This window comes from Martes martes (genome assembly GCF_963455335.1).
Source record: "Martes martes genome assembly, chromosome: 1".
NCBI classification, from domain to species: domain Eukaryota; kingdom Metazoa; phylum Chordata; class Mammalia; order Carnivora; family Mustelidae; genus Martes; species Martes martes.
In genome coordinates this window covers 13,753,640-13,755,815 of record NC_137888.1, presented here as the reverse complement: position 1 = coordinate 13,755,815, position 2,176 = coordinate 13,753,640, and the positions used below count along the sequence as shown (strand labels likewise).

At 39.4% G+C, this 2,176-nt stretch overlaps 1 protein-coding gene across 1 annotated transcript; it reads left to right on the top strand.

The window, feature by feature from the left end:
* Window positions 1-203: 203 nt before the first annotated feature.
* LOC308352438 (keratin-associated protein 20-2-like) lies at window positions 204-338 on the top strand (the record flags this gene model as incomplete). Its single annotated transcript, XM_080818714.1, has 1 exon — window positions 204-338. The coding sequence occupies one exon, from the start codon at window positions 204-206 to the stop codon at window positions 336-338; it is 135 nt and encodes a 44-aa protein (XP_080674840.1).
* Between the last annotated feature and the right edge of the window lie 1,838 nt (window positions 339-2,176).

Here is a 2,176-nt window from a genome sequence, read left to right as displayed (position 1 = left end):
CACAACAGCAAAGGATTCTCAGTTATGAGGGCTTCTTTCTGAAAGTTTAAAAGGCAAATTAATGCAAACTATGAGGCTCACTCTTGTCTGTGGCTTGCCACACCCACCAAGGAGGGCATATAAAAGGCCCAGCACAGATGTTAGCATACACACTGAGAAAATAGATAACCTGCTCCTCAACTGAACCTTCCATCCTCAACACCATGTGCTATTACAGCAATTACTATGGTGGCCTGGGCTGTGGCTACCGTGGCCTGGGCTGTGGCTATGGCGGGTATGGATATGGCTGCTGCCGCCCATCTGGCTGGGGCAGATACTGGTCCTATGGATTCTACTGAGAAACTTCTAGAGTCATTCGTTCTGCAGAACTCCCCCTCCTGTGCTTTCCAATTATCCTTCCAGTATTCTTCTTACAAGCAATTTATTCCTCTTTCCAACAGTGAAAATTTTATCAAGACTCCTTCAGCTACAGCACACTACAAGTTCAGCATGCTTCAACTTGATTGACCAAAGCCACATGTAGTACCTCACAATTCATAAAAATGGTTATGTTTGATATTGCATTCCTTCTCCCTACATTTTCAGTTAACAATTTTGATATGAAACAGTTTTTAAGTTGATGTTTCAATAAACTTTCTCATTCATTGGAAAATGCTTGGTATTTATATTTAATTCTCTCGACCATGCATATGTGTGCATGTGGGTGTAAATATTTCATTTAAGGACACATGGGGAAAAAACAGGGATCTTTACAGATACTGTAGCCACACATCTAGAGAGCCTGGGTGGTAAAATAATAATGCTGTTTAAAATGGTTTTGCTTATCAGGTAAGAGGGGAGCTCTGTACAGCAACAGTATAAAATGCAAATAAAATGCAAGGCTCAGAATGGTTCTGTCCCTCATTCAACCTTTTGATCACTCTGGAAAGTAAGGACATGTGGTCTATATAGATTTTATTTGGCAAAACCTCTTCAGTTAAAAATAAATTAATGAATAAAATTACCTTTTGGTACCTACTAAAAATACTAATAAGTCACCGGTACACATAAATAAAACAGATTTACCTGAAGGATGCTCTATAGCTACTCCTCTGTAGCTAGACTTCATTAATCCAACACTCACTGTGTTCTTTATTTTCCCTCACCAACACCTCTTGTTCCTTCTGCCTGACTCCATGCAGAACAATATCAAACAGGTAAACTGTTGAATTTGCCTTAAGAAAATCTTAAAACAGAGTCTTGTCTACCTGCTGGTTTAGACTCTGCATAAGTGAAATTTTCTCTCTATCTACACATAACAGCTCTGTTCTCAACTGAAAGGTGAGGACAATGAAAAGTAGTCCTATGCCTTACACATACCCTCTGCTATTGTTGGAAAGTAACTGCCGAGAGCCCAGGCCAACTCTAAGACAAAAGATGACCCCAGAAAATGAGGCAGAATTGGGTATAGAGGAGTCCCCATCCTAGAATTGAGACATCAAAGAGATACATCTTTAGTACCATATCTGGGACAGTGGCACTTTATAAGATTGTGATACACAAGAAGGATAAGTCCAGTAGATAAAGACAGAGAAAGAAAGAGAGAGAAAAGTAGACAGGTGTGTGTGTGTGTGTGTGTGTGTGTGTGTCAGAGAGAGAGAGAAAGAGAGAGAAGAGGGGATAGAGAGAGATGTAGATGCAATGAATTGTTTACAATTGAGGAATATAAGTGAAGAGAACAGAAATTCTTTGTATTGGTCTTATACTTTTTTATTTGGAATATTTCAACATAAATTACACCAAACATTTTAAAAGAAAAGACAAAGTTGTCATCACCAGTTCTGTCTGAAATGCTTTCATGTGACTCTGAGTCACTCCAGTCATCTACATTTGATCTGGTTAAATTCTCATCTTAATATATTCAGACTTTAAATACATATTGCCTATAGAAACAGCACTATTTGTGTATATACATCAATGCTGTCTGTTTCCTGATGCCACTGTGCTTCTGTGTGATGGCAACTGGTTTCTTCCGCATCACCTTCTTCTCATTACTCCTCTATAGTTTGAGGAAAAAGAGCTGAAAACCTACCATGGCTCTTGGCTGTTGGCTCAGTGTCTGTACCTGACAATCTTGTGCAAAAATTCCCTGGCCACCCTTCCCACACACCAGCTTCAACATCGAGGATCATGGCTT